General features: G+C 40.5%; 1 protein-coding gene across 2 annotated transcripts in view; it reads left to right on the top strand.

The window, feature by feature from the left end:
* metrnla (meteorin like, glial cell differentiation regulator a) overlaps window positions 1-12103 on the top strand; it is a 68651-nt gene extending 56548 nt beyond the window's left edge. The window contains exons 1-4 of one of the 2 annotated variants that reach the window (XM_056272679.1): window positions 184-532; window positions 5855-6243; window positions 10757-10816; window positions 11375-12103. In XM_056272679.1, the coding sequence (XP_056128654.1) occupies window positions 435-532; window positions 5855-6243; window positions 10757-10816; window positions 11375-11688 (861 nt within the window). In that variant the 5' untranslated portion in view covers window positions 184-434 and the 3' untranslated portion in view covers window positions 11689-12103. Of the gene's footprint in view, window positions 1-183; window positions 533-5854; window positions 6244-10756; window positions 10817-11374 lie in introns of those variants that run through there. The other variant, XM_056272686.1, reaches the window with a different exon arrangement.
* Window positions 12104-12461: the final 358 nt, after the last annotated feature.

Genomic DNA, 12461 nt, shown 5'->3' with positions numbered 1-12461 from the left:
GCGTCTCGAAGTACTTCTGCGTATGCGTCCCTCCTGTGTCAGTCAGCTGGCGGTGACGCGCAGAGGAATCCGAGCAGAGCCACTCATTGAACTCGTGAGGAACGCGCCTCCAGTGGAGTAGAGCGCTGCTGATGACTGCGCATGCGCGTTCTTCAAAGTTCAGTGAGCGTCTCTGACTGCTCGGATTCCTCAACGCCGTCTTCAGTTCACTCAAGTACTCACTGCGCGCGACATGAGTGAGCGAGCGAGCGCGCTTCTCGGACTGTCGGCTTTAGTTGCTCTTCTTGAGTAAATCACTGGTGAGAAAGTAAAACGATACTGAAGAAAAACACGATGTAGTGCAAATACCGACGCTGGACTGTTAAATTTCCTAGCCGCAAAGCAGAGTTGTATAGTATCGCGCTGGAGGAGAAGTAGACAGCGGTGGGACAAACATGCTCTCGCCGTTCTTGGCGTATTTTCTGTCGCTTGTGTTTCTGTGTAGGATTGCGCGCTCCCAGTACTCAAGCGACCAGTGCAGCTGGAGGGGCAGGTGAGACACGCTTTAAACATTCACTTAGTATTATACAAGTGCGCCTTTATTACTCGTTTGCTAATGTAAAATTAATTTCAAATTAGTAAATTGCAGTAGTAGTTTTAACTCTTTAAAATCCAAGATTGAATTTGTAGATGTCAATCAATGTTGTTGTTGAGCTGTTTAAAATTAAAACGTGAGCGATTTTGATACTAAAACAAGTAGAATATTAACATTAAATCATGATTAATATTATTACAGTATGGGAAGTCTCAGTATGAGCAGTAGTAGTGGTAGTCTATCATTAATAGGCTAGTAAAGGTATGTTTATGAGTTGAGTAATTTTTTTTTTTTTTTTATCAGGCCCATTATTTGTTGGAGTGATATTGTTATGAGTGGTAGTGGTTGTAGCATATGTATTAATTAACATTTTATCATTATATTCTTATTTTTTCAACTCATAAACTGTTCTCTTGGTCTGGATAGTTTAGATTTACACTGTAAAAAATTATATGATCAATAAGTTATGAGTCTGACCACATATGTTTTTACATTGCTTTAACTCAAATGATCAAAATAAGTTGTTTTTTTTTGTTGAGTTAATCAAGATTCAACTCATTTTTTAAGTCAGTTTAATGCAATTAAAGTTGAAATTACTTAAACATCCAAGTTGATTGTACTTAAAAATGTAAAGCAGCAACTTTTTTAGTCTTGTTATTCTCTCCTGCTCTATGTTGAACCTCACTGGCATAACCTGAAAGCAGAATCTGATCAGTGATTCATTTCTGCTCACTGGTTTGACCTAACCCAGATTAATCTCTCATAATATGCAAATCACTCTGTTCTTTGTTTGTTTAGACAGATGAACTTGTCTTGAGTTAATAAACTAATTGCCTATACACACTCACACCGGCTATGACATTTTCTAGAAAACTGAGAAGCTTTTATTTTAATATAATCTTATTTGGTCATCTTGGCTTTTAAATGTAAATGTGCAGTTAAATGTGAAATTTGTTTTGATCGCCTGTGTCGACGATAAATCTTAGTTCATGCTATAGATTTTCTCTGCCACATAACTTCATCTCATAACAATGCTTTGTTATTCCTCAACAATAGCTCTCTTCCTTAAAAACGAATTCCTTAAACATAACATATGTCGGCTCTCTGTGAAGTCTTTTTACAGTAAAAAGGCTGAGTGTGCTGTACTCTGACTGTGCAGCATAATCTGCTGTTGATTCGCCAGGTCTTAGTTCAGCCTCTCATTACGGCGGGGCTGCATTTCAAACGCTCTTAATTAAAGAGGAGCCGTTATAAATGAGGACACGGCAGCTTGTGAGTCTGCCCCGCACATGTTTCACCCCAGGCTCCACATGAGTTTTGGGTCCTCACCTCTCATTTTGGTGAGAGTTTAATCTGGGGTCTGCTGCAGCAGGCCCTAAATTCATCTCTGATTGTAGAACCGCTGGAGGGTTCGGAAGCAGATGGCTCATTTTCTGCCTAACTGACATCAGGCCACAGACTCGAGGCGCAGAACCGCAGATGATGTCTAAAAGTAGAGGAGAGAGTCTTTTTGTGTGGCCGTTGGACAGCGGCAGGACTGCTGCCCGGACATGCAGATCCTCGTCGTTTTGAGGAGTTGAAAGCGAGGGGAGGTTCAACTGCGTGACCTGCATTTGCACTTGCATGCTCCGGGTTCGGCTACTGTCTCTGCACTTGTCTGCGGAGAGGCCTGTGTGTCCTAGGAGCCATTGACTTGCGCTTCAAAAATCCTACCCACGGCAGTATGCCCAGTGTTGGATCTTGCCAAAGCGTTGGAAAGGAGAGAAGAAAAATGAGAGACGGTTAATGTGTATGTGTGTGCGCATGCCTGCACGTGACGGGTCATGCAGCAAGCCTTGCGCGTGGGTCTTAACACCTTGTGTGAAAAGACATTAACTTCATTCTTCCTGCTCGGAGAAAAGCTTTCCTTTCATACGAGCTTCAGCTTTGGACTCGACTCTGGCGCAGACTTTTCAGAACAATCGCCCTAATGTTTGAAGTTTCCTTTGCTGTGTTTTACGTTAAAGGCCCCTGATAGAAGATCCAACCATCCTTATTTAGGGGATTACCCTGGTGTGAGATGCCACCATTTGCTTCAAACCAGGCTGGTTTGCTTTGTTTAATCTACGTAGTTGTTTGTTAAAATTTACCAGCTTTAACTCCAATGTCAGAATTAGATAAGTAGCCTAATACTTCACAATGATGTTTGACGACTGACCTGTTCCAAAACTTAGTGAACTCCCATTTCCCTTCCAGTATTTTAAGGCAACATATGATTGCTTCCAGACAGTAGCCAGCAGAATTAAGGCTGCCTTCTGAAATCATTTGTTTTGGCAGAATTCATGTATAATATCAGAATGAATGCGCTTAGTGAACATAATACCTTCATGAAGTCGAAAGAGACCTGAATTTGTTTTTAATTATAAGATTGTATTTAAAGTCCCCCTGTAGTCGATAATTTTATCCCTTAAAACTCATCTTTGATCACCAAAATTACATATTTAAACATATTTCCTTGAAAAAAAAAAGTTCATGCCTTAAAATAGCTTTAATGTAACTACACCCTTGCCTCATTTAGTATATGCGTTCTATGAATATGCAAATTAGGCCCGCCACATTGGTTGACTTGATTGGTTACAAGGTAGTTTGTGTCGTCAGAAACCAGTGATTTCAAACCGCGTTTTTAAGAGAGTAGCACTAGGTTACTTTTCAACCTTCATAATATATTTCCAAGTCTCTTGTGATGGTACATCGACTTACAATAGGTTGAATGACACGTCTGCCATAGCCTGACGGGGTCTGTAGCGTTTTTAATCGTACTTTTAAACTTCGGGTTTCGGGTAGTAACCGGCGAACAAAGAGAACTACAAAATTCGACTGCTTTACGGCATATACGTCACTTCCACCACCACCCCCACTTCCTTAAAGTCGGACGTGCGAGCCAAATGTTATAGTCATGGCCGAAGCAGCACAGAAAAACAAGAAAGCAAAGGTTTTATCGGAGCAAAGCAAAAAGAGAAAAAGAGAAAATGATCGCGTTAAAGGCAGAACGAGGATCAACATTGGGCCAGCATTTTCTCGCTGGCGTGAGCTGGAGGAGGAGGGGTGCCCGACCGATGCGGACTTGGCAAAAAAAATCAAATCAAATAAAAGCCTTTGTCTAAACAGCGTGCACAAGTTTGGTAGGGGCTACATTCTTGCAAGTAAATATATAAGATGTACAAAATCATATTTTAGGATACCTAACATGTCTGTGAAATTTGTTTATTTGTCTTGCCTCAAGCTATAATGCCAATCGATTTGTAAAATTTGCAGATTCATTTATGGTAGCTTGATATTATAATATTGACGATATATGGTTATTATCAACCACTCAAACATTGCATTGAAGTATCATATAGATTCAGTAAAATGGTAACCAATGACGCTGGCTTGTAAACGTGATCATCGCGATCATTTGTCGTTAGAAAAAAAATAAAACCCATGAAATTATATTCATATGACATGCTGAAATATATGCCACTGTACCTGGGATGAAGACATTTCACACGCGACGCAAACAGAACACCTGCATGTGACCTCCTCCTACAGTGTTCAAGGCTATCGTGGTTGTCAACAATTGCACGTGCATGTAGGATGACAGAGTTTACGACAGTAGTAGAGGTCTAGAGGACAATACTGTTTCCCAACTGTAGGGGGACCCCACCCCGAGAGCAAAAGTTCCCTGGTGTTACTTTAAAAACTTGATTTTTCTACATTTGAACATGATTTTTTTTTTTTACTTTCAGGCAGTACTGAATTGTTTTGATTAAAAATATACTTTTTTCCATTGATAGACCAATATGTTGGCCCATATTTTGAGTTTATCTTCTCTAGTGGGCGACCAATATATTGCCTTGGCTGATACATTGTATTGGCCAATATTTGGCTTTTTGTTTGGTCATAAGTGGGACTTTTATTTTGACAGTACTGAGAACTATCATATTCACTGTGTACTGTATGTTAAATGAGCTTTGCCAGAACAGATCGCACAGATCTATCAGTGCACTGGTTTCAGTGTTTATTTTTTTTTTATTCTTTGTTTTAAACTTGCAATGAAACAGAAGAAGTGTCCGATCTTTTCTTGTGAATTGTGGCATCTGAGTTTAACAGATTATCGAAAAAGAAAAAATGTTAGGCGGGGACTTGTTTCTATTAATCGGTTGTTGATTGGAATTTGAGATGTGGTTGTTTCAGTGATTGGAGAAGTCCTGCGTATGTCACCAGACGTTTTATGTTACGTTAAGTTATGTTATTTTGATTAAGCATTACGAAGTCACGAATGAATTGTCGATAATAATATATATAGTAAGTGCTTAGAAAATAGACAGAGAAACACTTTTTGAAAACTTCTTGATTCTATCTTAAAGTTCCCTGTAAATTGTATCCCTTAAAACTAATCTTTGATCACCAAAATTACATATTGTTTACTGTCACGTCTAAAAATAGCTTGAATGTAACTCTACAGCTTTACTTCATTTAGTATATGCGGTTTTATGAATATGCAAATTAGCCCCGCCTCCACTCACTCACACCATCTCAGAGATCCACTCGTTGACGATCACACGTTGACCTGATTGGTTACAAGGTAGTCAGAAACACCAGCAATTTCACTGCAGTTTTAAGGAGAAAATACTCAGCATTGGAGTTGACATGAGTTTACATATGGTTTGTCTTGATTTTCACCACAGGGGGACTTTAAGTATAAATCAGATTTTTTTTTTTATAAATTAGAATATAAATTTCATTTTAAACGGATTGATTTCCAATTATTTCAGTAAATATTATGTAAATAAATATAGATTTAATGGCAGCAATTGTTATGCTTGTGTTATTTATTATCTTTAAATTAAATGGTGAGATCTTATTTATTGGCTTTATCGACCATCGCCCACAAAAAACCTGTTCAAATCTGTTAACCACTATCTGCAATATTCTGTTTTTAATCGGTTAATCGAATCCAATTTTATTTGCCTCATTAAATTGTGTTTTATCATGTCAATTGGCATTACATTGGCCATCACCTGATTTATTTTGTGTGAGCTGTGTATTTTTATGCTTATTAGAATGTTAGCTTCATGTTAACATCACAATCTATTGGAATCAGTTGTGAGTTGGAGATTCTCATCATGTGCTTCATTTGAGGTTTGCTATTTGTGGGTTGCAGCCTATGTTACTTTTGGGGTTGAGTTTTTTAGGATTCTGCCATTTAAAGTAGATCCTGGATCAGAGCTTATATCTCCTTTCTCTGCCTTCTTGTAGTGGTCTGACCCATGAGGGACACACGCGGGATGTGGAACAGGTGTACCTCCGCTGCGCCCAAGGCTTCCTGGAGTGGCTGTACCCCACAGGGGCCATCATCGTCAACCTGCGGCCAAACACATTGTCCCCAGCGGCGTCTCTTCTCTCCGTCTGCATCAAACCCTCTGCGGAGTCCAGCGGGACCCACATCTACCTGGACCGGCTGGGAAAACTGCGATTGCTCCTCCATGAGGAAGATCAGGCAGAGCGAAGAGTGCACTGTTTCAGCATCCAGGACGGGGCGCTCTTCATCGAGGCAGTGCCTCAAAGGGACATCAGCCGAAAAATCACAGCCTTCCAGTATGAGCTGGTCAACCACAGACCAGGAGCTGATCCACAGTCATTATCTGGTATGATGTTCTCTTGATCTTTAAAGACTCCCTTGACAAGCACAGTTTTCTTTCATGTCAAGTATTTTCTCAAACAGAAATGTTTTTTTTTTCCGTCAAATGAAAGGAGTTGTATTCGGAAAAAAATATCTAACAGAAAATGGCCTCAAAGCCAACAGACATCAGCTAAAAAGCCCCATTTTGATTTCCTGGATTCTTTGATGGAACTGAAAGATTTTTTGTGTGTGGTTTTGAAAGAAGTTTCTCATGCTCACCAAGGCGGCATTTTATTTGATCAAAAATACAGTAATTGAAAAAAAAAAAAAAACAGGTCTCTTTAGGTTACACTTTATTTCGATAGTCCACTTTAGAGATTCTACTGACTATAAGTAACTTTGCAACTACATGTCAACTTATTCTACTAACCTGAACCCAAACCTTAACCTAATAGTCTGCTAAAAGTCTACTAATACTCTAATGAGAGTTAATTGACATGAAGTTGCAAATTAATGAGTTAGTTGACATGTTGTTACTTAGAGTTGGTAGAATTTCCTAAAGTGGACTATCAAAATAAATTGTAAAGCTATTTTAATAATTTGCCAAATGTAATTTATTCCGCTGAATTTTCAGCATCATTACTCCAGTCTTCAGTGTCACATGATCCTTCAGAAATCATTCTAACATGATGATTTGATGCTCAAGAGACATTTCTTATCATCAATGTTGAAAACAGTTGGTCTGCTTAATGTTTTTGTGGAAACCATGATGCATATTTTTCTGGGTTCTTTAATGAATTCTGAATTTGGAAGAGTTTCTTTTGCAATTCTATTCAATTGCTGCTTTTTTCAGCAACAAAAAAGTTTCTGTGACTCCATGGTTTTTGGGTACACGTATATTAATGCACGCAATACCAAGGGTTTGTTTATTTTAAAAAGTACACGATCCGTTGCCAATGTTTTCATGCCCAGCAACAGATGATATCTTTACCTCAGGAAACATCCACCCCTCTGTGATGCTGAGATCTGTGCTCATATTTATACTGGAAAGTGATACTGATTTGAACCTTGTTTGCCGTGTGATTAAATACTGTGTTATTCAGGACTTGTGGCGTAGGTCTCACGCTGAGACGCCACGAGCGCCCCGTCGCTTCTATCTGTCATTTACTCCGGAAAATCATGTTAAACATTCAGCCTCGTTTCAGACATTTAATTTCAAGCAGTGCACCTGCTGAAACTGAACGGCCTAAAGCAAAGTAGATACTTATCTACTTACTACATATACCTGGTCTGTTTTTCCTCTCCCAAACAAAGCTAAAGTACTGTTTCAGTGCGTTTCCCCCTCAAGGGTAACACGTTCATAGATGCCTTGTAAATCTGTGCTCTGATAAACAGCATTTAGTTCGATTTCTGCAGACATGGATACAATAAAACCAGAGTAACTTTAAACGGTTTCTGTATTCTGGGACTGTGTGGCATTAATGCAATTTACTATAAACCCTTTTCCTGTATATATTATAATATACTAGGAAGTAAGAAGCATTGAAAATATCCTCAAAGTCTAAACACTTTGCACTTTGTGGATATTTTATACTTCTTTGTCACTGTCAATAAATACCACTATTGCACCATAGTGCATTTGCGAGTTGGACAGTTTACTACGTCCAGAAAATGGGCAGTCAAATTTTTCTACACATGGTTTAATGTGTCCTTTATTGTCAAGCTTGTGTGTTCGCCTGCTTGTGATTTCGCCGATCTGTAAGGTGACCCGTTTTCCTTTTTCCGAGCTTGTGTGTGTTTTTTCCCCCTCTGCGTTCACCTCGTGAATGCTGACCTGCTGTGCTGGAATTGAGTTGCTTTCCATCACTGTGGAATGTGTCTTAGACCAGCTGTTGGGAGGACATATTATCTCCATTTTTTGTTCCCCCTACTCCCTTCCTCTTCCTCTTCCTCTTTTCCCCTGTCTCCTTGGCTTCCCCTCTCTCACTTTTTCCTTCATTACTTTTCGTTCCGCCTCTCTGAAGTGGTTGGGATGCAGGCAGAGTGGCATATGAATCTTTTCTGCATTAGCATGGAATGCAGGGGTGGGGGCCAGATGCAGCTGGGACACTATCTTCCCCCTTTCACCCTGCCAGCGTGTGAAGTGGTTGTGATCCCAGCAGCGTTGCATTAATTTGGGGCAGCGAGGGCTGCTGACTCAGATGCCTGCGGTTCCGTTTCAACTTTTTGCATGCGAGTCGCCACAAAGCTTTTGAAAAAGCCCATGTGCGCTCCAAGCCCAGCTTTCACGTTCAGGACGCAAGCGCTGGCAGCAGTTAACGCTTCACATCAAAACCTCTGCGAGGCCTAGCGTTCTGAAAGATCACCAGCTTTGAAGCTTTGGCGTTTGCCAGCTGTTGCGAAGCCGATTCCTGGATGACCTCTGGCCCTGTTGGTGATGCGACGCGCCTCGTGTTGCAACAACGTGCGGCCTCTGGTCCGCTCTCCTCACCCACAGCTCCTCAACAGACATGACCAGCTCTGCTCATACAGTATGTGAAGGGCCAGTGACTGAAAAGACATTTATAATGTCTTTTTTTTTTTTTTTTTAGGACACTTGTCACTCTTATTATTTGCTACTTCCAGTGTAGAGTGGGTGTCAGACGCTATATATTTTTTACGCCACTTCATAACAATATGGCAGTGGCTATTTGCACTAAGTGTAAATAGCAACTAGAGTCTATTTACACAAAGTGAAAATAGCATATTTTTAGCGATAGATGCTATTTACATGGTTTTAAAAGCAATAGATTCCATTTACACTGTGAAAATAGCAGCATTTTCTTAGCAATGTGCTATTTACACTAAATGAAAACAGCGATGGATTCTATTTACACGATGTAAAAATATGAGTATTTCCTTTGCAATAAGTGCAAATAGTAGTTATGCTATTTATATTTATATAAATAGCCTCAGTGCTGTTGTACATTAAATGGTATGCAATGATAACAGAGTGTAAATGACTATATTTATTAAAATTATTAAATGGATGCCGCCTTATTGGGACAATAAAGCCGTCCCTACACCTAACCCTAACCGGTAAACACTTGATTATTAAACACACGTTATTTCCACTTTTTGAGTATGTTCTTCTTTTTATTGAAAATAAATGCCTTTCTGATCTGATATGTGATGGGAAAAGGGAGTTGAGCGAATTCGGCAAAGGGCAGATTCGAACTTGGGTTGATTTGCGTCAAAACTTTATGCCACACGCCTTACCCCTACACTATTGCTACTGTTGGCAATCCAGCGTCTTCCGTCAGTGGGCGGAGTTAACGTAGATAGCCTCTGCCAACAAGGTAAATAGTGTAAATACTCCATAACAATACACGACACTTTATAACAATTTTGTTGTACTTTACAGCTAGGGACCAGTGTATCCTTGCATCGCAATTCACTAAAAGACAGAACACTTTGAAAAACCACATAGCAATGCTCTGTGAGCCACCCACAAGATCCTTGAGTTTTGGCCAACCACCACTCACATTTACTTCAGGAAAAATGTCGTTTTGAAAATCTAAAGCCCTTCAATCTACCTGTACTAATAGACAACTAAACTTTTGTCTGGTAGCTGTGGACAACCTGCCCAACCCAACAGACCGTAACCCATAAACCTGTAAAACACCCATAAACCCTTCACCCAGCCACCTGAATCAACCAGCCGCTCTCTGAGACCCTCCAGACAAACGTGCTGGACTAAATCTGCGCGTGGGGGCCGTAATGACCCCGGAGCCTGATTTATTTGGAGAGAGAAAACACGCCGATCAAAGCCGACACGGTGCTGCCAGTGTTTAGGTTTTGCTGATTGCCTTGTAGCCGTCTCAAGATTCTGCGGCGACCTGAAAGCGAGGGAGTGTTTTTCTCTTGTCATGTGTCGCTATGGGTTGTAAAATAGTACAAAGTGTTCGACGCAACCCTAGGTTGTTGGCACAGGTGGAAGTGCTGTGCAGTGTTGGCTCCTCTGGATGTTTCTTTCTCTCTCTCTCCCCCTCTTTTTTACCCAGAGCTTCTAGTCCTTGCAGTCGCTGCTCCATGTTTGAGTTGTTCTCAGCTGGATCTAATTTGCGTTGGGGTGTGAGGACACTGTGTGTGTTTGTCAGTGTTTTTCTAGAGGGGGAAGGGTCGAGATGTTCCCCTCCTCTCCAACAACAGAACGTCCTGGTGGTTAATTACAGATGTTTTTGTTTTTTCAATGAGGAGGCTTTTCTTGCAGGCCGCCCCACATCTCTGTTTGGTTAGAAGCCAACTAGCCGTGACGATAAAGTCGGCTTCTGCACGCTCGATAAATCTGCAGCAGAAATTAATTATGTCTTTTGAAGGTCCAATGTGTGTTGGGAGCACGTGGCGGGTGTAGATGTAGATCTGTGTTCTGGTTTGTTAGACCGATTTCTAAAAATAACATGCTACATTCTGCACATGTGATGGTTATTTCTTGTTGTTGCATTATCATCAAGCAGTGGGTGTGTTTAGTCTGATTTTGTTGTTCTGTATCTCCACAGCACCCTGCCAACCCTGTACAGATACGGAGGTCCTGCTGGCCGTTTGCACCAGTGACTTTGGTAAGACGGGCCACATCTTAAAAGAAATGTTTAATGTTTTTAATGACCACCTGGCACTATTTAAGCTACATGAATACTGTTATCTGTCTCTCTATCCGTCCGTCCGTCCATCCATCTATCTATCTAGAGTTTTTTTTACAAACTTTACTCATCTTGTTAGTTTAATAACATTAATTATGCATATCTCCCTCATATCAGCCCTCATTATGTCTTTATCAAAACTTGCATTGCTTTAAAATCCTGGAAAACTTACTATTCCTGTTGATTTCCTAAAGAGGTGTCTTATGCTGTTAGTATCATGATGGGCATATTTGGAACATGTTTTTAAAATATCTAGTTTTTGTTTTATGTTGGAAATCAAAAATGTTTCATAATACAAAACTATGTTAAGAGAAAATTCCAATGTAGATCCTTTAGAATGGGTTCCCTATTGTGCTAATGGGAATTCCATACACATTCTTTAAGGATTGTTTGACCAGGGATAACCCGTAATGCAATCAATCTGGAAAAATCCCACCAACTATGTTCCTTATGTAGTTTTATTTCTCTCCTCTACAGTGGCACGGGGGAATATTCTTGGTGTGGCAGAGGAAGAGGACCAGACCTCTGTTACCGTGTCCCTGAGTCGCTTATACAGACAGAAGACGCAAGTGTTTGTGTCTGGGGGCGGCCGGGCCAAACGCTGGACGGGCTTTGTGAAGATGCCCAGCCAGTGCGGGGTTAAACCAGGGGATGGTGAGTTCCTCTTTACTGGGACGGTGCGATTTGGAGAGGCCTGGCTCAGTTGCGCTCCACGGTACAAGGACTTCCTTAGGGTGTATCAGGACGCACAGCAGCGAGGGACCAACCCATGTCATTTGGACACAGACTGAATTCTTTCCAGGAAACCACACGATCCGCCCCGTCGCGAGGAACTGTGACCCTGCGAGCAGCTGTTTGTGTCTGCAGACAGGAGAGGTTTAGGTCCGTGTAGACTCCAATATCGATGCAGAAACCTCTCGCCTGCTGTCCCAGCATTCCCTGAGACACGACTCGTGCTCTTAAAACATCCCGCAAAAACAACTAAAGTTGGACTTTTATTTACTAAGCCAATGGCGAAATCTCCTGACATGTCTTAAGACTGATTTTTTTTTTACTTTCTTGCGGTCACAATGTAGCAGACCTGGCTGTTGAATGTGTAAAATGTGAAAAGAACATTCTGAAACGGAAGTCCCAAATGCTTTGTAAAAAGCTTGTTGTACAGTTTTGCAGTTGTTTCTATGACAGAAATATATTGAAGAAAAAGCCTGCTTTTTAATTTTTTAAGAAAATGTAAAGTGCAATTCCTGCCTGTGTTTTGTCTTCAGGCTGTTCAATTGCAAATGTGTCTTTCCAAGGATTAAATTTCTTTGGAATTAAATCATGTGTCTGTTTTTTTGTTTTTTGCTCACTCATGGTCACTGTAGTTTTCAACCTAATTTATGAACTGTGTCCGAAAATGATTTATCATGTACTTGTTCTCTGTAGTTCTTAGGTGGTTGCTTACTAGGATTTTAACAAAGGGTTAATCCCAAATCTGAATTCTGAATATTCTTGAGTCCTTTCTGCAAAACTGTGTGAGATGACGTTTTTCACACTAATTTTATCAACCACCAGGGGGAAATTG

The sequence above is a fragment of the Rhinichthys klamathensis genome, unplaced genomic scaffold, assembly GCF_029890125.1.
Source record: "Rhinichthys klamathensis goyatoka isolate OS25496 unplaced genomic scaffold, OSU_Roscu_1.1 h1tg000015l_1, whole genome shotgun sequence".
Taxonomy (NCBI): Eukaryota; Metazoa; Chordata; class Actinopteri; order Cypriniformes; family Leuciscidae; genus Rhinichthys; species Rhinichthys klamathensis.
Note: the sequence above shows the minus strand (reverse complement) of the source record. Positions and strands in the feature narration are given on the sequence as shown.